The sequence below is a fragment of the Convolutriloba macropyga genome, unplaced genomic scaffold (assembly GCF_964194025.1).
Source record: "Convolutriloba macropyga unplaced genomic scaffold, txConMacr16.3 SCAFFOLD_529, whole genome shotgun sequence".
NCBI lineage: Eukaryota > Metazoa > Xenacoelomorpha > Acoela > Convolutidae > Convolutriloba > Convolutriloba macropyga.
In genome coordinates, this window is record NW_027450990.1 from 1 (window position 1) to 26,835 (window position 26,835).

Below are 26,835 nucleotides of genomic sequence, written 5' to 3' on the forward strand. Positions count from 1 at the left end.
ATTTTATCCACTATCAGATAAACTATTTGAGTTTTAAGAAGAGTACATGATGAATTACACACTATTGGCAAAGAAAGCTTTACATAGCTATCATTATTTGATTTTCTCAAAAACTCGGGCCTGCTCTCAATGCAGCCGCAGCGGAAAGCGTTCATATGAACGTTTACACAAGAAACAGAGTTTTATCCATCCACTACAAAGACACTTGCGTTCCGTACAAGACGCTGTATTACCATATGTAGAAATAGTAGAGGTACTTAAACTTCTGCCGCTGCTTCCTTGGAAGCACTTCCAAAAGGACAACAAGATTTAAAAATACAATCGTACTCTCACAACCCACGGATACGAATCCAAATTTAAAAAAATCGATATAGATTTTAACTCTACACAGCTGGACGATGGAGCAATGTTTTTATCACACGCTATAAGTACCCTTTCAATCGCAATTTTAGGTAAAAACAATACAAAAAACCTTCTTAGCACTCAGTAATCAAGAAAATCAACGAAACTGAACCATTAATCCTGAGTACATGCACTCAACAATTACAATCTAAACTAGATTTTAAATCTCTACATCTTGAATTTTTCCACTCTAATAGACGAAAAGCTCTCACTCTCTTTCCTTGTCAAGAGATCGTTTTGAGGCAGATACTGACTATCAGGAAATTCCCGAAACTCATTTTAAAACTACCAAGCACTCAATTATAACACTATTTTTTAGTGACACCTTAGTGGAACCATAGCGTCACTTTCACAATACATACCCCCTTATGCACATCAGCTTGCAACTTCAGTATATTAATTCGAAAATCAGATCTGCGTATTATCTTAATTACTCATACATCGCTGACTAGTTATTACGAGGTAACATTGATTCTGGTACCAATCGAGTACCTCCAGTGCCTAGGGAGGGGCCACGAAGTGTATGTACGGCCAACTTTCAATCTTCTCTACAGTGATTGGATATCACAGAAGATAGCGATCAGGGAGCCGTCACAGGATGAAAAAGTTATATTGTCTTTATCTGGCATCTCAGCTGCAGACCTACATCCTCAGGTTTTAGCGGTGACAACAATTTCCTTGAATTTTTACGGGATTTTGACAATCGTGCCCCGAATTTTGATTCCGAGCACTGCTGATCAATAGACAAGGACCCCAGACGACGACACAAGTTACCGACTCCCCCCACCTGACGAGGATGACACATTGAACCTATTTCAGCTACAGTTTGCAAATTCGGACAAAAACTCCTAGCCCCGGAAGGATGTCGCAGATGAAATATTGAATGTACAACTCCAACCAATCAGAGACTGAGAAAACTCTATTCTGTTTTAAATAGTGCTTGCACGGCTTACTTCATTCAGTAGATAGACATAGAAATAGATATAGATAATAGATAATAGTTAAATTATATGTATATCTTACACCTTTACTCGAGTGATATATATTATACACCGTTTTAATTGAAATATATCTTCAGTGTTCTGAAGAGTTGGTTAGTCTGAGAGAATTCAGTCTGCTTCGGGCGCAGAAATAAGTGGCCCTAACTCTTTATACTTTAAGGCTGTAAAAGGAGCCCTCCAAGGGTCCGCCTAACTCATAACAAAATGACTTTTTGATTATAACAATCAATTCCGCACTCTACAGGACTGTTCTGAAAACGACTACAAAATGCAAATGAGTCAGGCTTTCTAAAAAATTAGCGGGAAATAAAAATATACACAAACAAATACCACACGTAACCACACGCACGCGCACACTCAAAATCACATACCATACACAAGAACGCACATTCATTAATCAAAATTAAACTTAAAATTTCTTCCCCTCTAGTTAGATATAATAATTCAGTTTTTTAGGGGCATTTGATCGTCTTGAAGGAACTTACCGGACGTTAACAAGTTAACCAGAAAGTTATTACTGAGACCTTTATGTGCTTGTTTAGGTAAAGGAGCGCAACCTTGAGAAAAAACTGTCAGAGACGGAAGTGAAGCTAAACGAGGCCATGTACGAGATATACATGACAGAGAACTCCTACTACAAGCACCTGGGCATCGCAATTGATGTCTTCCTAAACCACCTGGAAAAAATGTCAGAGAGCATCAAAAATGGGGGAATCTGTTCAAAATACGAGTTACACAAGCTGTTCTCTAATATGCGCCAACTGCATGAATTATCAGATAAATTTATCACAAGGATACAACACAAACAGGGCGAAAATGTCATCATGCAGAATTTCATGCCAGATCTGACCGAGTTTTTGACGGAATTTTTCCCTGTGCCTTATAGAGCGTATGCTTCCAAAAGAGCGGAGCAGGAAAAGACGCTTAAAAAACTGCTTCTAAATAAAAATTTTGTCACGGCTATTGATTCTATGCGCTGCGATCCCAGGTGTCAGAATCAAGATCTCAAGTCGTATTTGTGTGCGCCTATCCAAAAGATAACCCGCTTCCACCTTCTGGTTGAAAAAGTTGTTTCATACAGTGGCCGACTCGCAGAGAATGGGAAGACGCCTGAAATCAAAGAACAGGTAAAAAATGCTCCCAAGTTGTGTTAAGAAAGATAAATAATCTGCTGCTGCATTCTTATTAAAGTTAATAAATCTTTCGGGTTACAATGAATCATCATGAAATTTAATTTGAAGCATGATCAAAATAGGGTAAAAGCCTCCAAAGGAATTTATAGAAAATTGTAAAATTTGAATCTCCCAAAACTCGGAAAACAGCGAAAACATTTTGACTGCAAAGCAGAGATTTAATATTTAGCCATAGCATGGAAATACAGTAGTGTTTGCTCGCACTGCAAGTTCCCATCAGCCCACTCAAACTGTTATCTTTATCGTAATTTGCCTGCGATTCAAATTATTTTCAGAGACAACTAAAACAGTTTGCCATCAGTAGGCACAATTTCAAAAACATTAAAGTTTGCTGGTAAGAGTTAGTTTGCGGAAGTAGTTTCAATTTGCTTCAAAATCTGAGCTCTTGTAAAGTTAGACAAAGATAGAAAACTGAATAATATTAAAACGAAACGGAAAAACTGATATTTGTCGATAGTCTTTCCTTCGCCACCAAAATCACCGATTGTAGCATATTATTTTTTTTGGATTTTAATACATAATTTAACTTATGTCAACAAAAAGCTGCAACAAGAAAAAAATTGAATCTAAAATTTTTCAGAATTTAAAACAATTGTTTTAGTTTTTAAATCGCTCTTTCACAGTGGCCCTGCTATTGTCGAAGTGTTTGACTATAGTTTTGTACTTGTACAGTGTGATGAGTATTGTTCAACATCAAGAATTCTTTTCGAAATTATAGAAAACATCGGTTCCTTTTCATGTCGGCACTATTGGTCTGTTAGATCAATCCATAGAGTTCTATAGTAACTGATTGATGAATCTTGAGAAAACGATGTGTTTTCAACAAATTGTAAAACAACAAATCTGTTTTGTTTTCAATACAAGGAGGCTCGGTAATGTGCGATCGCACAAAAGGTTCCGACCCCGCTCATCCACAATTTTGATATAGTTCTCCAGCAAATGAAGAACAGATAGAAAAACCCAAAAATTCAAGTATTTTTCAGAAAAAAGTTGTTGTATGAACAAAAAGATAGCCTCCAAAGCAAATAACTCAATAGAGTAAAAAATGATGCATTAAACTATTGAGATATATCAATATTAAGAAAGCGAGTCAAGACGAACAGCAGAATTTAACAACAACAACAACAACAAACATTAATTACATCAAAAACTTTGTCTGATTTAAAAAACAAAACTTAATAACAAAGTCATTATACAGTCAGACAAAATTGATAATACACAAAATAACTTGTACTTCGCCAGAAAAGATATAGGACCAGTCCATAATATTGCTTGGTAACAGCTAGACAATAAAGAACAAAAACAGTAAATTTGAAAAATTAGCTTATAATTATTAAAAACAATTAAATTTAAAGTTAAATCATTAGAAATCAACTAAAATATCGTATTGGTTTACAATTACCAATGCTTCTATGGAAGGGGATTAACAACTGTCGGTTTTACATTGTTTATGTTGTTACAAAAAGAACAACAAATAGACAACAAACAGAAAATCAATTAAAACTTGCCAGAAAACGCTTTTGAAGCCGTAAAGCCATAATTTGGCGCCCAGACTAAGTTTGATTGCACCTTCTTTGAACACTGATACGGTATTATGTGACTTCTCATTAACTCTCATTAATGAAACTAGTTAACAAGTAGACAAAAAAGGAAAAAAAAAGGCAAAATAAAGTAACATTTGTTTTTTTCCAAAAAAAATTATTTCCAAAGACATGAAAGTCATTAATTACAAAATGAAATACTTAAATAGGTTCCTTTATTCTTCCAAAGACTTGCCAAATTCCAAACATAAGACTTGACAAAACTCAAAAATTAAATTATTTTTTTTGTGAAAAACCTGTGTCGAAGCCAGTAAAGGCATAAAGATTTCTTAAAAACATTAGATTTTGTGATAACAATCGTTTTTGGCACCTTTTTTGACAACAATAATGTCATATTTAGACGGTAATTAACGAGAATAAGTAACAAACAGACAGAAAAAAGAACCAATTTGCGGAATTAATGTGTTTTTTTTAATTTTAGAAAACAAAGTTTTTTTTTCACAGTCATGAAAGCCATCAGCTATCTACTAATAACAGAATATCGGCTCATCTATTCTCCCATGAAAACCAATGAGACGGGGTACTTGTACAGGGTATTTGATACAACTAAAAAGACAAAGTAAAAGCGACAGTTAAAAACAGAATTAAAAAGTTCCAATAACTTATTCGAGAAAGTAGTGTCGAAGACGTTAAAACCGAAATCTAAATCTTTAAGTTTTTTAATATTTTCAATGGTGCCTTATGTTGAACGCCAATAATGTGATATATGAACTGTCAATAACGTGATAATGCGACAAAAATAGAAGACACGAAAAATGGGCAAAAATCTAAAAATTAAAAAAAACTGTACCAAAACTTGAGGCGTAAAACCTCAAAAAATATTGAGTTTGAATTCAGTAGAAAGAATAAGCATTCTTTCATTGCTGACACTAAGCTACAAGTTGACAAAAAACGACAAAAATGGAGGCAAAGTTCAATAAGCCATTTTTTATTTAGAAACCATTTATTTTTAAAAGTCAAAACGACCACAAGCTTTCAAGTAACAAATTAGATACAATATTTTGGAGTTAATTAGGAATTGAGTTAGACTTATCACTAGTAAGCTTTGATTTGACATGTTCTGTTATTTAATTAACATAAAAATATCAAATTTTTTTAATAAAAAAGACCGACTGATTACAATCCAAATTATTTTTGGATTGTAACAGTCCAAGAATGATCCAAAACTAGCCCTGCTAATGCTGTTTGTCCATTCAGAAGACCTAACTTTTCGAATGTCATAGATATAAATATTTTGTTAGTTAAAAAATCAAAAATAAATGCTGCGTTTTTGATAGTCAAGTAAAGTTTGCAAAAAAACGGTAAAGTTTTAATTACAGAGCACTTTTAACGGAAGTTGAAGTAGAAATTGCGCAATGAGTATTGTTCAATATCAAGAATTCTTTTCGAAATTATAGAAAACATCGGTTCCTTTTCATGTCGGCACTATTGGTCTGTTAGATCAATCCATAGAGTTCTATAGTAACTGATTAATGAATCTTGAGAAAACGATGTGTTTTCAGCAAATTGTAAAACAACAAATCTGTTTTGTTTTCAATACAAGGAGGCTCGGTAATGTGCGATCGCACATAAGGTTCCGACCCCGCTCATCCACAATTTTGATATAATTCTCCAGCAAATGAAGAACAGATAGAAAAACCCAAAAATTCAAGTATTTTTCAGAAAAAAGTTGTTGTATGAACAAAAAGATAGCCTCCAAAGCAAATAACTCAATAGAGTAAAAAATGATGCATTAAACTATTGAGATATATCAATATTAAGAAAGCGAGTCAAGACGAACAGCAGAATTTAACAACAACAACAACAAACATTAATTACATCAAAAACTTTGTCTGATTTAAAAAACAAAACTTAATAACAAAGTCATTATACAGTCAGACAAAATTGATAATACACAAAATAACTTGTACTTCGCCAGAAAAGATATAGGACCAGTCCATAATATTGCTTGGTAACAGCTAGACAATAAAGAACAAAAACAGTAAATTTGAAAAATTAGCTTATAATTATTAAAAACAATTAAATTTAAAGTTAAATCATTAGAAATCAACTAAAATATCGTATTGGTTTACAATTACCAATGCTTCTATGGAAGGGGATTAACAACTGTCGGTTTTACATTGTTTATGTTGTTACAAAAAGAACAACAAATAGACAACAAACAGAAAATCAATTAAAACTTGCCAGAAAACGCTTTTGAAGCCGTAAAGCCATAATTTGGCGCCCAGACTAAGTTTGATTGCACCTTCTTTGAACACTGATACGGTATTATGTGCCTTCTCATTAACTCTCATTAATGAAACTAGTTAACAAGTAGACAAAAAAGGAAAAAAAAGGCAAAATAAAGTAACATTTTTTTTTTCCAAAAAAAATTATTTCCAAAGACATGAAAGTCATTAATTACAAAATGAAATACTTAAATAGGTTCCTTTATTCTTCCAAAGACTTGCCAAATTCCAAACATAAGACTTGACAAAACTCAAAAATTAAATTATTTTTTTTGTGAAAAACCTGTGTCGAAGCCAGTAAAGGCATAAAGATTTCTTAAAAACATTAGATTTTGTGATAACAATCGTTTTTGGCACCTTTTTTGACAACAATAATGTCATATTTAGACGGTAATTAACGAGAATAAGTAACAAACAGACAGAAAAAAGAACCAATTTGCGGAATTAATGTGTTTTTTTTTTAATTTTAGAAAACAAAGTTTTTTTTTTCAAAGTCATGAAAGCCATCAGCTATCTACTAATATCAGAATATCGGCTCATCTATTCTCCCATGAAAACCAATGAGACGGGGTACTTGTACAGGGTATTTGATACAACTAAAAAGACAAAGTAAAAGCGACAGTTAAAAACAGAATTAAAAAGTTCCAATAAATTATTCGAGAAAGTAGTGTCGAAGACGTTAAAACCGAAATCTAAATCTTTAAGTTTTTTAATATTATTAATTGTGCCTTATGTTGAACGCCAATAATGTGATATATGAACTGTCAATAACGTGATAATGCGACAAAAATAGAAGACACGAAAAATGGGCAAAAATCTAAAAATTAAAAAAAATTGTACCAAAACTTGAGGCGTAAAACCTCAATAAATATTGAGTTTGAATTAAGTAGAAAGAATAAGCATTCTTTCATTGCTGACACTAAGCTACAAGTTGACAAAAAACGACAAAAATGGAGGCAAAGTTCAATAAGCCATTTTTTATTTAGAAATCATTTATTTTTAAAAGTCAAAACGACCACAAGCTTTCAAGTAACAAATTAGATACAATATTTTGGAGTTAATTAGGAATTCAGTTGGACTTATCACTAGTAAGCTTTGATTTGACATGTTCTGTTATTTAATTAACATAAAAATATCAAATTTTTTTAATAAAAAAGACCGACTGATTACAATCCAAATTATTTTTGGATTGTAACAGTCCAAGAATGATCCAAAACTAGCCCTGCTAATGCTGTTTGTCCATTCAGAAGACCTAACTTTTCGAATGTCATAGATATAAATATTTTGTTAGTTAAAAAATCAAAAATAAATGCTGCGTTTTTGATAGTCAAGTAAAGTTTGCAAAAAAACGGTAAAGTTTTAATTACAGAGCACTTTAAACGGAAGTTGAAGTAGAAATTGCGCCCTTTGGAATCTACAAAGATTGTGTTAGTGGTGTTTGGGTGTGCATTTCCTGCAATTTTAATCAAATTGGACTGAAGAAATTTATTTCAGTCCAATTTGATGAAAAAGTCTGGGTCTTGAAATATTTGGCCAGATTTTTTGACAAAGAAATTAAACGGAGATAGCCGACAATATTTTCTGTCGTTAAAAATGAAATCAACAAGACTTTCTTTAAAAAATTCTAACAAATTTTAGCAAAATTGGCGAAACTTTTCTGTCCAAATTCTGAAAAAATAAAATCAACTGAGTTCACTCTATTTTATCAAAAGTTTAAACCTCAATAACTCCCTGTAGAAAACAAAAACCAAAAAATCTTTTTAATTCCATATTATACGCTGGACAAGCTTTCTAATGATATCAGTTTCAACTCTCTACGATGAATAAATCGATCGGCCAAAATTGACTGAACAAAAACCCATTTGAGTATATAGTTCCTCCCCCCCCCCCCCCCCCCTCAAGAGGGGTCGGAACAATGAAGTACTTAGACGACCAATGACAAACCAATTCCATTGAATCAAAAACTTCATTATTAACGTGGTTGGTGCTCAGTGCAATGCAAAGAGCTATCAATAGCATTGTTCTAAAAAATATTCCAAAGAAATCTACTTTATATTTTTTTCTTCCTACTTGCAATCGATGACGCTTCTTCTAAAGTTGATGCACGTAAGGTTTTGAAACGTAGTGTAGTTAAAGAGGAGAACCTTCCTAATAAGGAAACACTTAAATTTGCTATTACGCAATATTTTGGAGTTAATTAGGAATTCAGTTGGACTTATCACTAGTAAGCTTTGATTTGACATGTTCTGTTATTTAATTAACATAAAAATATCAAATTTTTTTAATAAAAAAGACCGACTGATTACAATCCAAATTATTTTTGGATTGTAACAGTCCAAGAATGATCCAAAACTAGCCCTGCTAATGCGGTTTGTCCATTCAGAAGACCTAATTTTTCGAATGTCATAGATATAAATATTTTGTTAGTTAAAAAATCAAAAATAAATGCTGCGTTTTTGATAGTCAAGTAAAGTTTGCAAAAAAACGGTAAAGTTTTAATTACAGAGCACTTTTAACGGAAGTTGAAGTAGAAATTGCGCCCTTTGGAATCTACAAAGATTGTGTTAGTGGTGTTTGGGTGTGCATTTCCTGCAATTTTAATCAAATTGGACTGAAGAAATTTATTTCAGTCCAATTTGATGAAAAAGTCTGGGTCTTGAAATATTTGGCCAGATTTTTTGACAAAGAAATTAAACGGAGATAGCCGACAATATTTTCTGTCGTTAAAAATGAAATCAACAAGACTTTCTTTAAAAAATTCTAACAAATTTTAGCAAAATTGGCGAAACTTTTCTGTCCAAATTCTGAAAAAATAAAATCAACTGAGTTCACTCTATTTTATCAAAAGTTTAAACCTCGATAACTCCCTGTAGAAAACAAAAACCAAAAAATCTTTTTAAATCCATATTATACGCTGGACACGCTTTCTAATGATATCAGTTTCAACTCTCTACGATGAATAAATCGATCGGCCAAAATTGACTGAACAAAAACCCATTTGAGTATATAGTTCCTCCCCCCCCCCCCTCAAGAGGGGTCGGAACAATGAAGTACTTAGACGACCAATGACAAACCAATTCCATTGAATCAAAAACTTCATTATTAACGTGGTTGGTGCTCAGTGCAATGCAAAGAGCTATCAATAGCATTGTTCTAAAAAATATTCCAAAGAAATCTACTTTATATTTTTTTCTTCCTACTTGCAATCGATGACGCTTCTTCTAAAGTTGATGCACGTAAGGTTTTGAAACGTAGTGTAGTTAAATAGGAGAACCTTCCTAATAAGGAAACACTTAAATTTGCTATTACGCAATCAGTACCACAAATTAAAAAAGAACATAGCAAGCCAGTTCAACAGGTAATACAATTAATTTGACAAACTAAAAGTAGTGGATAAAATAAGGGATTCAACCACCAGCAAAACTTGTCCCTTTCTCCTAACGCTAATTGCGCATGTCGAATCGGGCCAAATTTTACTGTTTGTTGAATCCCTTGTTTTAACCACTACTATATATTAGCTCTATATTCACTTCTTTTATATTTTAAATCTATCATTTCTGGTCTCACTTAGTGCAAGCCACTAGTACAGAGTTAAGCTGGTAATTAACCATTATCAGACGGATAGTTCGGGTTCTATCCTCGCTGACTCCAGTGAACGTATCCCAGATACTAGTATAAAACTAATCAGTGAAACTGCTTCGCAGATGAGACCGTGTAACAATCACATAAACAAACTTGCGAAAAAAACTTGAACAAAAATTGAAAGAAATATTTAAATAATAAAAATTTTCATATATCTCCCCAAATTAATATTTAATCAATTTAAAAATAAAACTTTCTGTCTCACTTGGTGTAGTGGTTAAATCATCGAGTCTAGTTAAGTTGCTTTAGCAAACGGAAGGTTTGGGGTTCCTTCCTCACTGACTCCAGTGAACGTCCCCCGACTCTAATGAATTACTATGAAACTAAGTGAGATAAAAAAAACCAAATTCACAGTTCTTAAAAAGGATAATCCCTGCTGTGAGACTGTGTATGGGACACACTGTGATGGGTATACAGTCAAAAAACACTGAGATCGGTGGAAACACAGTGATTAGTGTTTTTCTATTTCTTCTTGAATATTATACTTATAAACATGCTCTCTGAATTGATTTCTAGTGTGACCATATCTATATCTATGAAGTTAAATACATAGTCTACATTTCCTATTTCTAAATCTAAATATTGATATATGTTTATAAACATTACACATACTACTTATTAGATATTGATCAGGATCAGAATAATGATATTCCAAATGTTCTATATAATCTTTAACCTTAACCATATTTTTACATACATAACAAGAATATTCTAATTCTTTACAATTATTACAACATTCGTTCCAAGGTTTATTTATACACTTATCACATTTCATTTTCCTTTTTCGAAAAATTATTTTTTGATTATTTCCCTAAAAAAATACATCATGTCTCAATCAACTAATACTAGTGTCATAAACTTCTTCGATGTCTGTAATCTATCATTTGAATCAAAGAAGGCTTTATACAGGCATCAACCATACGATCTCAAACATAAGGAACTATTGGAGAAAATGTTTGAGTCTGAAGAAGAAGAAGAAATCTCGGAGAGGGTGTATAATCCGGATGAAGATGATTATATTATTAAAACTAAACCAGCCACCAAACCTAAAGCTAAAACTGAAGAGGATATCTACACCAGAATTAAATCGGCGAAGCCGTTTCACGGATATGAATGTAAAGAATGTCATGAAGAATTTAGAAGTAAAGTAGCTCTAACTACTCATTCATATAGTCACAATCGCAATTATCTAGAAAACACAGAAGACTTCGATATAAACTCAAGTCAGAACATGAGAGAATTTTATATTACTGATAAAGGTGGGAATTACATTGAAGATATAGACGAAGCAACTAATTACTCTTTAGAAGAAATTAAAAACTGTTACCAGTTCAGAAAAGTTAAGAGTTTTAAATATAAGATCACGGCTGAATGTGATTATAAGAAGAGAACCAAGGAAGAAGATAAAACTACTAAAATATTTTTCATTACTGATTATATTAATAATAATGCAATATATGAATATGGTGACTTCAATCGGTGGCTAGATTTCGAAAAGGAAATATATGAAGGTTATGGTTATGATTTTGAGTTTCTTGGAATAAAAAGTATTCAGTTAAACATTGAACCAACTAAAGCATCTATTGGTAGTTATATAGATTTACCTCCTGATCTCAAAAACTCTAAATCGATATTAAATATACGTAGTTATAAATACAACTGCTTACAACTAACTATAACTGCTTGGCTACATCCCGCCCCACAACATGCAACTCGAGAAAGTAAATATGTAGATAAACTAATTGAATCAAGACAACAACATGAAGATGATTTTGCTTATATAATAAGAATACAGAAATTGTATAGTATTAATATTTGGGTATACACACCTTGTGGTAATGGTAAAATAGAATTGTTTAAACAAGTGGATGATTTTTATAAAGATAGAAAAGATGTAAGAATACTAGTTTGGAGTAATGGTCAAATAAAACACTGTGCCCTAATAAAAAATATAGAAACCTTGTTAGAACGACCAAATAAAAACAACATTAAATATTATTATTGTGATAGGTGTACCTATTGGTTTAACTCACAAATTAAATATGATAAACACGAATGCAGCACTTCATTCAAACCAGAGATTGTTTGTCCTAAGAAAAAACATATTACTTTTGTAAATGAACACAAACGTCAGAATATAAAAAATAATATAACTGCCGATATAGAATGTTGCATTGTTGATCCACGAAGCGGTTTCACCGATGTCTCAACTAATGATTTAAAATATGTAATAGCTGAACATGTTCCAATAGCTGTGGGTTACACCTGGCAAGGTAACTTCAAGCACTACTTCGGTCTAGGCTGCATCAAAAGATTTGCTAGAGATCTGTTAGAAATAGAAACTGAGAATAATTTCAAACATAATGAAAAGATGATATTCACTTAAGAAGATAAATTATATCATGAAACTAATAACACTTGTCATATCTGCAGCAAAACATGTATTAATAAAGAAAGAGATTATTGTCATGAAACTGGTAAATATAGAGGACCAGCATGTAAAATATTTAATCTAAGATACAAACAACAAAACTTCATTCCAGTAATATTCCATAATGGCTCTGGCTATGACTTCAACCTACTATACAGTGAACTCTTTGAACAGAATAATGATAAAAGAAAAGTAGATAACATACCACTAGCTGCTGGTAAATCTAAGATGTTTAGCATTGGTTGTCTCAAATTCTTAGACAGTTATAACTTCTTAGCTATGCCTCTAGATCAAATGGCAAAGATATACGGATGTAAAACTAAAACATTATATCCATATGAATACTTTGGTTTGGATGATTATGGCAGCGAAGCTGCCAATGGTAGCAAAGCTACCTACCAAGAAGCTATAGGTAATCTATAAATAGAAGACTTTAAATCCTCTCTACATAATAAATTACCAACACAAGAAGAAGTAGATAATTTTAATAATGAAAACAGTAATAAAACTGGTAAAGATCTAACTATAGAGTATTTACAGAATGATGTGGAAATATTAGACTTTTGCATGAATGAATATGTTAAACTAAGTATGAAAGAATTCAAGCTCAATCCACTACATTACGTTAGTCTCCCGGGTTATAGTTTTGATTGTTGGTTAATGTCAAGCGGTGTAACATTAGATACATTACAAGATAAACAAATGCTAGATGATTTTGTTGGAGCAAAGCGAGGTGGTATATGCAGAATAATGGGTGATAGATATATAAATATTAGTAATACTAATACTAATGCTAATAATAATGATAATACTAATACTAATACTAATACTAGTACTATTACTAATACTAATCAGGGAACGTGCTTCGCAGATACTAATGATAAAGTTATTAATAGAAATATATGGTACATAGACGCAAACAACCTATATGGTTATGCAATGATGCAAAAGTTACCTTATAAGGACTTCCAGTTTACTACTACTACTCTTGATACAATATTGAATACTCCAGATGATAGTAATCATGGTTACTATATAGTTTGTGATATTGATTATACTAATGAATGTAAAGAGAGAACAGAACAGTTAGCACTAATGCCTAGTAAAAGAAAGATAAATGATAATGAATTAGGTTACAGAGAAAGAGATGGAGGCAAGGCAAGATCAGGGAAACTGCTTCACCGATCAGAGAAATTAATCTTAGACCAAAACAACAAAACAGAATATATGGTTCATTATAGGATGTTAAAGTTCTATGTTCAGATGGGAGTAAAAGTAACAAAAATACATAGAGTAATTAAATTTAAACAAGATTATATATGTAGCGATTATATACAAAACAATACAAATAAAAGAGCAACAGCTAAAACTGAAGCAGAAAAGTATGTAAGGAAATTAACGAATAACTCATTATATGGAAGAATGTGCATGAATCCTCTACACTTCTTTCAAAGCAAGTTCTTGCATGATGAAGAAAAGATAATGAAAAGTGTAAGTAAACCAACATTTAAGAATATAACTAGATATAGAGATTATAGCCAAATAGAATATATAAAGAAAAAAATAGAATATGGTTCTCCAGTATTTGTAGGTGTTACTATCTTAGAATTAAGTAAATTACACAGGTATGATGTTTTCTATAATATTCTGCCACCATCCCTTAAAGATCTAACACTTCACTATATGGATACGGACAGTTTCGTATTAAGTTATAGTGAAGGTAAAGTTAGTGATGAGCATATGGACTTAAGTAATCTAGACATACCTATAAAAACTAATAATAAAGTCCCCGGCAAGTTTAAGCACGAGCTGGGAAGTAGGATTATTGAGGAATTTATAGCATTGTCCCCCAAAACATATAGCTTCAAAAATTATCCTAAACACACTAAAGAAAAAGGAATAAAGAAGCCTAATAATGCTAGGCACATAGATTATTATGATGCATTAATAAATAATAAACAGAGAACAGTAGATGAATGTAGAATACAAAAAGTTGGCGATAACATGACAACAACAAAAACAAGTAAGATAAGTCTAAACACATTTGATGATAAAAGATTTTATGTAAATAATATAAAAAGCTATCCTCATGATGAGAATCTATATCTATTCAAAAGAGAATTAATAAAAATGATCCACCAAGCATCAGTGAACGAGCAAAGCTCGCGGTTTACCAAACTGCTTCGCAGATCATTAGATGGAGACAAAGACCTACTGGTTAATAATATTCTAGTTCTAACCATTAATGATGATAGAAAGTTAATTGAAGTTGCTATTATATTATATAACGAGCTTTGCAAATTTTTATAACAAATAATTATAGACCTAATTCATTCATTACATCCATATGGTTGGTAGTTAGTAAATTATAAATCATTATCTGAGCCATATATTTTTCCATAGTGTCTCCCATGATTGTAATCTTATGTAGTGTAGCTCCAGCTATTATATTTTTATTATATTCTAGAAATTTTATTGTCTTCTTAGCCCCATCTACATACTTAGAATAAGCTGAAATTATTAAATCATCATGATTTGGTTCCTTAATATGATCAATAAGATCATCTATAGTATTACAACGTCTTTTACAAGCTAAACATCATTTTAGATTAAGAGAGAAGCTGTTTTCATTATCCATTTTTTACTCTTATTATACTTTTTCAATACATACAAAATGACTAAACTAGATAAACTTATAGAAATAAACAATCTAGAAAAACAAAACAGAAGAAATAGATTAGAAGATAAATTAAAACAACAAGAATATTATGGTGAAATAGAAGAGTTATTTGATCCTCTAACCAAAACTATCAGTGAAAACAATGAACGGAATCTAGCATTAAGTGAACAAACATTAAGAGCAATAGATTGGCAAAATCAAGAGTTAGATAAACAAACTAAGATGATTGGTGAAACTGCTTAGCAGATCGAGCAAGCTGGTTCCCAGTTTAATGAAACTGCTTCCAAGATGGGTGAAACTGCTTCGCAGATTGGTGAAACGTTAAAGGGGACCATAAAGCAAACTCAAGATATAGCACCAGTTTATGTTGATACAAAAACAGCCAAACTTCTTCATGACATGGGGCCTCAAACTAATCCTCAATTAAAATTAGAACTCGTAGATTTACCTAGTAGGAGATATAAAATGAATGGTGTTGATATAACTCTAGAGCAGGGTGCATTTTTAGTTAGGGATAATGTATATGAGTTTTCAGAAGGATTTACTGATTTTCTTACTAAAACAAATGTAACATATGATGATAAGGTTGAGGAAGATGAAAACAAAATTAAAAGGTTTTTAAAGGATATTAGATATGATTCAGGAAAAGGGGATAAGAAAAGCGCTAGATATAGAACAATAAAACGTATAATGGAGGTAAGAGATGATATATTTGGCAGGGGATTAAATAGCAACTCAAATAATTTAGTAGAAAGACTAGAATTATTAAAACTTGAAACAGAAGCTGGTCATGATGGATTATATGATGAAATGCTAGATATATCTAAGCAACTATTATCTATGAATATTATTAATCAAGACCAACTAGATAATTTTGTTTTTAACTATGGTAAATGAATAATGATGGAAAAACAACAACAACAACTAGCTAAAGAAGTATTCAGTCCTCAAATAACAAAGTTTAAAAGACAAAGAATAATACTACTATATAAAGATGAAACATGGTCAGCTGATTTAATTGATAAGTCTTCTCTAAGTAAATACAATAATAATTATAAGTTTATATTAACAGTTATAGATATATTCACAAAATATGCATGGGATATTTCTTTAAAAAATAAATCTGGTTTATCTATAACTAATGGTTTTAAAACAATCCTATCAGAAGGACGAAAACCAGAAAAATTATGGGTAGATAGAGGTAGTGAGTTTTACAATAAAACATTTAAATCTTTACTTAAAGAATATGGAACCGGCGAAGCCGCTTCAGGGATAGAGCCATATTCTACTTATAGTGATTTAAAGGCTGTGTTTATAGAGAGATTTAATAGAACATTATTACACATAATAAATAAACCAATGTTCATCAATGGAGATGGTAATTGGGTAAATATATTAAATGATGCTGTTGTAACATATAACAATAACATTTACTCAACAATTAATATGACACCAGTTGATGCTTCTAAAAATCCTGATAAAGTTAAATACACTTTTAGTTTTAAGAATATTAAGGGTAAATTTAACGTTGGCGATTATGTTAGAAATGTAGATAAACGTAATATCTTCTCTAAAGGTTACACTTCTAATTGGAATAGAGAATTGTTTAAAGTGAATGAAGTTCTAAAAACACATCCGCCAACATATAAAATAGAAGATATTATTGGAGAGATAATAGAAGGCAAATATTATGAACAGGAACTATTGAAATCTGAGTTTGATTTTGAATCTAATAATAAAGTTTTAGAATCATTAAATATATTTCTTAAAGTAAATAATCACAAGAAACAGATTCAATCAAGCGAAACATCATATAGGGAATGGAAACAACTTAACACTAAGTAAGTCTCGTGGGTTATTCCTAGAAGATAATGATAATATTGATTTGAAGGATACCTATAAAATTACAAATGTTCATCCTCCTAGAGATGAAAAAGATGTTGTTAATAAAGAGTATTGTGACAATAACTTATTATCCTCTTATAATAAAATAGACATTTTAAGTAAAAACATAACTGAACTAAGAAAGGGTGACTTTGATAAAGTTACAACTAAAACATTACAACTAAATGAAACACAAGTTAATGAAGAACTAATTAATGAGTTTATTGAATCAACAAATGAAGTCAGAAATACTGTTAAGTTTTGTAATAAAGTTGCTGCAGATACTATCTCTAAATATAATCAATTAAAGCAAGAGTTTGATAATAATAAGCTTAATCAGAATATAACTAACATACAACTAGATGAAATGTTTACTAACGGTCTGAGAGAAATGAAAGAATACAATAAATCTCTTAGAGGTGTTATAGTACAATATATAATTGCTATACTTTTACAAAGTAAGTTACTTGATAATAAAGAGAAAGACAGACTTGAGATGCATTATAGTTTTAATCAAGAAGATATAATAAAAGAAATAAAGAATTTTTACTAATGAAAACAAGCAAAGCAATGACCAATCCAACAGCACCGAGTGAGAGATTACTATATCCAGATTTGTCATCAGTATCAGAAAGATTGATAAACGAAAAAATTCAAGCTAATAATAAATTTAACAACAATAATAACATTATAAAAGATATTAGAAATTATTATGAAACTGAAACTAATAACTATAATAAGAATTTAGGTAGATATAAGAATTATATTAACATAGCTGAGATAACAGAAATAGTATTATCATCAATAGCAACAACTGCAACAACAACATCAGTTTCCTTAACAGGTATAGGATTAGCTTATTCTATACCAACACCTTTTGCTACAGCAACTGTTTGTGGTTCATTATCAAAAACAATTAATACTAAAATTAGAAATAAAATTATAAAGTATTCACAAATGTATATTTTAAGTAAACAGTTTAGTGATAAGTTTAATAAACTATATACTGAATCAACGAATGATAATCAAATAGATAATGATGAGTATAATGAATTTGTTAAGTTATATGAGGATTATAAGAAGAACAAGAAAAACAAGCTGAGTATTTTTTTAGATTAAAGATATTAGTGCTTAGTAATAACAATGTTTTTAGTAATAATAATAATAGTATTAATATTTATCGATAAATATATAATCATAATCGTAGCTATAATCATAAACAAAATCATAATCATAATCATAATCAAATAATTATCTTTTCTTTGTACCTAAGTATAACCCTCTTCCTTTTTGTACTAATTTTATACCTACACCAGTAGTTGCAAATTTAATTAAATTACGTGTAGCCGCTAGAGCTGCTTTAGGGTTTCTAGATGCAGCTGCACTTCCTACTTTTCTTGCTATTTCTAATGCTCTTACTGGATTATTAGCAACTTTCTTTCCAAAGTTAACCGTAGCTCTACCAACACTTTTAAAGAAATCTTTAAGTCCTTCTGCTTCTATCGTTGCATCAGATACTGTCATTGATTTATTCCTTCTACATAAAACACAATTACCTTTTAACATTTTAGTACCTTTTGAAGTGATAGCTCCTCTTATATTAACAGTACCACTATAATGTCTACCTCCAACACAATATGAATTAGTTTTGAACTTATTTGAAAGACTCATTTCTATATATAAAAAATAATGGAAGTTGAAAAGTATAATCCCTTTGTTGTTATTAAGCCTAAACCCCAGCCTAAGCCCAAGGTTAGACCTAAGCCTAAGATTAAGCTTGAAGCTGGAGGCTTAGCTCTAGAGAATAAAAAAAAATTAGACATTATTTATGCTAAAGGTTTTGTTAATTCTAATAAGAAATAGTTAGGTATTAACAAGAGTAACAATTAGAGCTGACTAGCTATAAGTATAAGTATAAGTATATGGTTATATATAAGTAAAAGTATATAATTATAACAATAACTATATTATACTATAATTATAAATTATCGCTAGAGTTATATCTAAAATTATAGTTATCGCTAGAGTTATATCTAAAATTATAATTATCGCTAGAGTTATATCTATGACTTAAATTATATCTAGGACTTAAATTATATCTATGACTAAAATTATATCTATGATATTATGTCTACCATCTTATTACCATCACTATTCACACTAATAACCTTTCTAGTTAATACTAATGCATGACATATAACATCTGCAACTGCAGCACTAAATTTAAAATTAAGTTGTATTGGTTGTGGACCTATATGATCCCTTTGATATCTAGTATCGAATACATATATTCTATAATTACTTTTGAATGTTCTATGATTTATATATGGTTTTATATTATGTGGTACCCCATTATAATCTTTATTAAAGCTAACAATCTCTTTAAAAGCCTCATTATAATTATTGGTTCCATAATTAATATTCATTCTATCCTTGGGATAAAACTCACTACCAATCTTACAATAACATTCAGTAACATTCATTACATCAAATGTACTTGCATCATGAGTTTGTTCATTAACATTATTATTTTCAAAACCAACTATTATATTTTGCGGTCTTTCCATACCACTTTCCATACCTAGATCAAACAAGAAGTTAGTAGCATTGGGCACATTCTTATAAAATGTCTTTCTTTCATAATAACTAAAGTCTACATTATTCTTTTTACTTAAACCCGTTTGTACAATAATTCTATTATCATTACTAGTAGTTGCAAATTTAATTAAATCAGGTGTAGCCGCTAGAGCTGCTTTAGGGTTTCTAGATGCAGCTGCACTTCCTACTTTTCTTGCTATTTCTAATGCTCTTACTGGATTATTAGCAACTTTCTTTCCAAGGTTAACCGTAGCTCTACCAACACTTTTAAAGAAATCTTTAAGTCCTTCTGCTTCCATCGTTGCATCAGATACTGTCATTGATTTATTCCTTCTACATAAAACACAATTACCTTTTAACATTTTAGTACCTTTTGAAGTGCTAGCTCCTCTTATATTATCAGTACCACTATAATGTCTACCTCCAACACAATATGAATTAGTTTTGAACTTATTTAAAAGACTCAATTCTATATATAAAAAATAATGGAAGTTGAAAAGTATAATCCCTTTGTTGTTATTAAGCCTAAACCCCGGCCTAAGCCCAAGGTTAGACCTAAGCCTAAGATTAAGCTTGAAGCTGGAGGCTTAGCTCTAGAGAATTAAAAAAATTAGGCATTATTTATGCTAAAGGTTTTGTTAATTCTAATAGGAAATAGTTAGGTATTAACAAGAGTAACAATTAGAGCTGACTAGCTATAAGTATAAGTATAAGTATATGGTTATATATAAGTAAAAGTATATAATTATAACAATAACTATATTATACTATAATTATAAATTATCGCTAGAGTTATATCTAAAATTATAGTTATCGCTAGAGTTATATCTAAAATTATAAATATCGCTAGAGTTATATCTATGACTTAAATTATATCTAGGACTTAAATTATATCTATGACTAAAATTATATCTATGATATTATGTCTACCATCTTATTACCATCACTATTCACACTAATAACCTTTCTAGTTAATACTAATGCATGACATATAACATCTGCAACTGCAGCACTAAATTTAAAATTAAGTTGTATTGGTTGTGGACCTATATGATCCCTTTGATATCTAGTATCGAATACATATATTCTATAATTACTTTTGAATGTTCTATGATTTATATATGGTTTTATATTATGTGGTACCCCATTATAATCTTTATTAAAGCTAACAATCTCTTTAAAAGCCTCATTATAATTATTGGTTCCATAATTAATATTCATTCTATCCTTGGGATAAAACTCACTACCAATCTTACAATAACATTCAGTAACATTCATTACATCAAATGTACTTGCATCATGAGTTTGTTCATTAACATTATTATTTTCAAAACCAACTATTATATTTTGCGGTCTTTCCATACCACTTTCCATACCTAGATCAAACAAGAAGTTAGTAGCATTGGGCACATTCTTATAAAATGTCTTTCTTTCATAATAACTAAAGTCTACATTATTCGTTTTACTTAAACCCGTTTGTACAATAATTCTATTATCATTACTAGTAGTTGCAAATTTAATTAAATCAGGTGTAGCCGCTAGAGCTGCTTTAGGGTTTCTAGATGCAGCTGCACTTCCTACTTTTCTTGCTATTTCTAATGCTCTTACTGGATTATTAGCAACTTTCTTTCCAAGGTTAACCGTAGCTCTACCAACACTTTTAAAGAAATCTTTAAGTCCTTCTGCTTCTATCGTTGCATCAGATACTGTCATTGATTTATTCCTTCTACATAAAACACAATTACCTTTTAACATTTTAGTACCTTTTGAAGTGATAGCTCCTCTTATATTATCAGTACCACTATAATGTCTACCTCCAACACAATATGAATTAGTTTTGAACTTATTTAAAAGACTCAATTCTATATATAAAAAATAATGGAAGTTGAAAAGTATAATCCCTTTGTTGTTATTAAGCCTAAACCCCGGCCTAAGCCCAAGGTTAGACCTAAGCCTAAGATTAAGCTTGAAGCTGGAGGCTTAGCTCTAGAGAATTAAAAAAATTAGGCATTATTTATGCTAAAGGTTTTGTTAATTCTAATAGGAAATAGTTAGGTATTAACAAGAGTAACAATTAGAGCTGACTAGCTATAAGTATAAATATAAGTATATGGTTATATATAAGTAAAAGTATATAATTATAACAATAACTATATTATACTAAAATTATAAATTATCGCTAGAGTTATATCTAAAATTATAATTATCGCTACAGTTATATCTAAAATTATAATTATCGCTAGAGTTATATCTATGACTTAAATTATATCTAGGACTTAAATTATATCTATGATTTAAATTATATCTATGATATTATGTCTACCATCTTATTACCATCACTATTCACACTAATAACCTTTCTAGTTAATACTAATGCATGACATATAACATCTGCAACTGCAGCACTAAATTTAAAATTAAGTTGTATTGGTTGTGGACCTATATGATCCCTTTGATATCTAGTATCGAATACATATATTCTATAATTACTTTTGAATGTTCTATGATTTATATATGGTTTTATATTATGTGGTAGCCCATTATAATCTTTATTAAAGCTAACAATCTCTTTAAAAGCCTCATTATAATTATTGGTTCCATAATTAATATTCATTCTATCCTTGGGATAAAACTCACTACCAATCTTACAATAACATTCAGTAACATTCATTACATCAAATGTACTTGCATCATGAGTTTGTTCATTAACATTATTATTTTCAAAACCAACTATTATATTTTGCGGTATTTCCATACCACTTTCCATACCTAGATCAAACAAGAAGTTAGTAGCATTGGGCACATGTCTTTTTTTCATAATAACTAAAGTCTACATTATTCTTTTTACTTAAACCCGTTTGTACAATAATTCTATTATCATTACTAGGATCAATACTAGGTACACACCATGATATATCTCTAATTTCTATATTACCATCATTGGCAACTGCACCAGGATTAGCATTAACTCTATATAGAGCTCTATCATTATTATTTCTTTTTAATAATAGTTTAAATCCTAAACAATATATAATCTTTTCTAAATCGTTTACGAAACCAAATAGATCACTCATCTTAACCATCATATACATATGTCCTCGTTGTTCAGCAATATGGTCGCCTTTAAGTTGACTATCTCTATTGCCCTGATTTCTAACAAAACCACTCTCATATTCATCACCAGTACTAGTTAATAACTTATACCTCAATAGATTAGGATGACAAAGATCTATTTTTTCAATAGTCCTACCACCACTAGTTTCAAGCTTAATTGAAATAAACAATGCCATCACACCATAATTAACTAATCTGATATTAGCATCATTAGCAAATACACCACCAGCATCATCTGATACAACAAACTCTATCTCTTGATAGGAATCACGCAAATTTAAGTGATTCTCTTCTCTATTGAGTATGATATTAATATTGGTATTTATCGTATTCATTGTTGCCAGGTTATTTGGTTTATATTTTATAATCTTACTTTTATGTATATCATTTTTGTAACCATAAGTTGCATCCAAATTAAAATCCATTTTAATTAGATAAAAAATGACAGACAACTTCTTTCTATATGAACTACAAAATAAACACTAAGCTTTAACTAAAACTAAAGAAGAGTATACACTTAACTTTAGAATGATAAAACCAACAGAAAAGTTTAACTTTAGTGAACCTATACTTACTACAACAAAATTAGGTTTAATTAGATTATCTGTTTATAATTCGGTGTTTAATGTGAATAGGAGAAATAATCAATTCTTATATGCTAGTACTGTTATAGAAGATGATGAAGCTTTACCTCAGGCTCTTAGCTCTGACCCTAACCTTAACCCTATCTCTACCTCAAGCCCAAACATTACATCTATACATAATCATAATTATAAAGGAATCCCGTTGCTATATTCAACCATTACACCGGGAGCATATGAGTTAACTGATATAGCAGAATTAATAAAAGAGGAAACTGATGGTAATGTTATAATAGAACCTGATAAGAATACGATGAAATGGAAATAAAACAAGGAGCACTCAGCTTTGATATAGAAAACTCACTAGCCTCATTACTAGGATTTAGAAAAATAATTTATAAAAATGGTAGATATAAATCTCAGAAAATTATTGATATTATGGGTTTTAGTACTATTAACATTCATTGCAATATTATATCTGGAGCTAAAGATATTGGTAAAGATACAGACATACTATATACTTTTAATCTAACAGAACCACCAGGTTACTTGATAAATATTATACCAACTAATATCTTATATCAAAATGTAACTAAAGATAGAATAGAATACATAGAATTTCGTATTAAAGATGAGCATGGAAGACCTATAGACTTTAATGGTGTTGTATTAAGTTTTACTTTACATCTGGTGTAACCAGCAACTTCGTTGATCTAGTTTAGTTTTTATCTTTATGACTTAACTTAAACTAAACTACAAAATTTTCCTATCCCAATTAATTTAGTTTAGCATTAATATTTTTATTTTTAGTTATATCAATGACAATATAATTATAAGGCTCTTTCCATACCTTATTACATATATTAGCAAAATCATTATAACTAAGTTCAACATTATTAAAGAAATCTTGATATATCGATGCTAGGACTTTACCTCTCTGTTCATATAAAATAAATAGATTACAGTTCTCTCTAACACTCTGCGTATCCAGAGAGAACAGGTTTTGATTAAGATATATCATATTACAGTTATTATGTCTACCTCTACAAAAGTATTCATTAATAACTGGTTCCTTGCCTCTAACATCATCAAATATCATTAGTTTCTTTAAGTCTTTGGGTAGTTTATCGGGAGATGGTAAATCTTTTATATCTTTAATAAATTCAACATCTGCTTTTGGGTTTATTCTTTCTATACCATGGTACTGATCACCAGTAGGTCCAATGATTTATAGCTTATCAAAATATATACTAGCTAGAATTAGTTTTTTTTAATAAGAATGTCTTACCACATTCACTAGGACCAGATATTATACATCTAAAGTTATCTGGGAATGCGGCTTCAGTAATTATATCATCATCATTTAACCATGAATATAGATCATCATTTATGTTTACAGATATCGGTGAAACCGCTTCACGGATAATATTAGTAGGACTATTACTAATGCTATTACTATTGCTATTCCTATTAGATTTACTCTTTTGATATTTTTCATCAAATAGATATATAAAATTATCATTATCATTATCATTATCATTATCATTATCATTATCAATGACATTATCCTTATGATTAACATTATCATTATCATTATCATTATCAATGACATTATCCTTATGATTAACATTATCATTATCATTATCATTAACATTATCATTATCATTAATAGCAAAGCTACTTCTTAGATCATTAACATTATCACTAACATTATCCTTATCTTTATCACCACCTCTACTACAACTTAAACAAGAACACTCATTATATATTCCCGGATATTTACATTGATTAACTAGAATATTCAAAGCACTTTTAATTCTAAATCCTCTATCAATAAGATAGATCATATATAAACAATAAGCCCCACAATAAGATTCCTTATATTGTTGTATTCTCTCATTAGAGCCTAGATCAACATGTTCTTCTAAAAATAAAGGTGGAGTTTCTACATCAAAACTATCAAATAAATATGTTGGACCACCTTCTCTTCTTATAACTAAAGCCCAATGTGTACCTTTAGTTGGATGTAGATTTACAATAATGTTAGAGTTAGGTTCACTTACCATTTCTGGTTTATCATCTCTCATTACAATTTCAATTGGTGTTAGACTTATGTCTTTACCTATATCTTTTATTCTGATATCACTCATAGCATTATTATCAATATTAAATTTATTATTGAATTCCTCAAAAGTTAGGATGAGCATTTTTATATAATAACTTTATTAAATCTAAGTCTAATTATAAGTCTAAGTCTAAATCTAAATCAAATCTATATTTATTATATAAAAATGGAAACAGGTAGTGCAGTTTTTATTTTTATTAATATAATTAGAATTTGTTATATAATATATGATTCAAGACCAAGTAAATATACAAAACTAGAAGAAAGCTTTGGTGGATTTATGAATAGGAGTCTAGTTAGATTTGAATATGAAAAGTCACCACTACATACTATTGTTTATGGCTGAACTGGAACGGGTAAAACATGTTTTATTAGACAATACTTAAAGTTATACTTAGACCATGATCAAGTTCAAGATCAAGTTCAAGATCAAGTTCAACATCAAATTCAAGATCAAGATCAAGTTCAAGATCAAGTTCAACATCAAGTTCAAGATCAAGTTCAACATCAAGTTCAAGATCAAGACCAAAGGTCCATAGTTATAGTTTGTAAAGATGACAGAGACTGGATAGATCCTGAGTCTAATAAATTTTATACTGCGTTTAAGAAATGTGATATAAATATGATCACAAAAAATAATATGCATAAATTTCAAAATTGTGTAATAGTACTTGATGATATGGGTGATAGGTTAAATAAGGATATAGGTTATTAGTTTACTGAAGGTAGACATTATAATATTCAAATGATTGTAATGTGTCATAAACCAGCTCAAATAAATAATACAGCAAGAATGAGTTGTGATACTATTTATTTAACAAATTATAATGGACCTGACCTATTTAAAAACTTTAATGAGATATATAAATGTGAACATGACTTCAATAAAATAATTAGTGAATTAAATAGTAACTATTATAATTGTACAGATGGAATGTCAGATGAACTTCGTTATGGTATAATTAAATATAATAAAAAGGAAAATACTTTTATTATTATTAGTAGTAATAGAACAATGATATATGATTCAAGAGTTGGTTTCCTTGATTTAAAAGCTCTTAGTTTAAAAGATGATTTAGAAAGAGAAGATATAAATAAACTTATAGCATATATGAAACCACTAATGATTAATGCAACAGATAGAAATGTTATTAATCATGATAATTATCAGTTTTATTTTAATAAACTTCTTACTTTAAATAATATTAAAATACAGAATGATGTTTTAACTAAAGAAATGATTATGGGAAAGGGTATGAAAATTTTATCAAATATTGGTGGAATTATAGGCGCAGGTTTATTTATATTTAATTGTTTTTATCCTAATTCAATATCAAGAAATGCTGGAACTGTAG

At 30.0% G+C, this 26,835-nt stretch overlaps 1 protein-coding gene across 1 annotated transcript in view; it reads left to right on the plus strand.

Annotated features, from left to right (window-relative positions):
• Nucleotides 1–1,945: 1,945 nt before the first annotated feature.
• Nucleotides 1,946–26,835, plus strand: part of LOC142356323 (ephexin-1-like) — a gene marked incomplete at its 5' end in the record, with an annotated part of 60,838 nt that continues 35,948 nt past the window's right edge. The window contains one exon of the mRNA XM_075408255.1: nucleotides 1,946–2,530. Coding sequence (XP_075264370.1) covers nucleotides 1,946–2,530 — 585 coding nt within the window. The remainder of the gene's footprint in view (nucleotides 2,531–26,835) is intronic.